Source organism: Pistacia vera, unplaced genomic scaffold (assembly GCF_008641045.1).
Source record: "Pistacia vera cultivar Batoury unplaced genomic scaffold, PisVer_v2 Contig189, whole genome shotgun sequence".
Classification (NCBI taxonomy): domain Eukaryota; kingdom Viridiplantae; phylum Streptophyta; class Magnoliopsida; order Sapindales; family Anacardiaceae; genus Pistacia; species Pistacia vera.
In genome coordinates, this window is record NW_022195989.1 from 1718018 (window position 1) to 1718830 (window position 813).

The window sequence follows — 813 nt, forward strand, 5'->3', positions numbered from 1 at the left end:
TAATAACTGTTAGGTGAGGTATGTTATGCTCAACAAGAAATCGATCACCTACTAGAAACTTGGCCAATGTACGTTTCCCTTTTTCCATATTGAGAGTTGAAATTTGGATAAAATTAGTGGGAGTGTAATTGATTAATTAAATCAATATAAAACGTTTGTATATTAAAACACTAAAACAAATTTTGTCTTTTGTTGATTAAACGATATCTAAACACAAAATGAATCCATTGGCAACCATCTTAGACAAGGATAAATGCACTGGCCCAAATTTTCTTGATTGGCGTCGAAAATTGAGGGTGGTTCTCAATTCCGAACGCATTGGCTATGTGTTGGATAATGAACCACCAAAGCCTTTGGCTGACGAAGCTACTGCTGAAGAGAGACAAACCCATAAGAAATGGGAAGATGATGAGCTCAAAGTAAGAAGCTATATAAAAGCTTCTTCGAGCTCACAACTATTGGAACAATATGAGAAGATGAATTCTTCATCAGACATAATGAATCATCTACAAGAGTTGTATGATGAGAGCAGCTTAACTGTTAGTTATAAAGTAACTAGCAACTCTTCAGAATGAGAATGGCTGAGGAAAATTCTCTTTCTGATCATGTACTTAAGATGATCAAGTTAATTGAACAAGTGGAAGGATTTGATCTTTACTTGGAATATAGGCTCCAAGTTAATCTCATCCTTCAGTCCCTCTCACGAAGCTTCAAGTCTTATATCACCAATTTCAACATGAACAAATTGGTGACGTCTATAGTAACACTTTCAAAGCTTTATGGCTCGTTGAAATCATTTGAAAAGATGATGAA

General features: G+C 35.1%; 1 protein-coding gene across 1 annotated transcript; it reads left to right on the forward strand.

The window, feature by feature from the left end:
* Positions 1-218: 218 nt before the first annotated feature.
* Positions 219-575, forward strand: LOC116127153. Its single transcript, XM_031412812.1, has one exon. The coding sequence runs from the start codon at positions 219-221 to the stop codon at positions 573-575; it is 357 nt and encodes a 118-aa protein (XP_031268672.1).
* Positions 576-813: the final 238 nt, after the last annotated feature.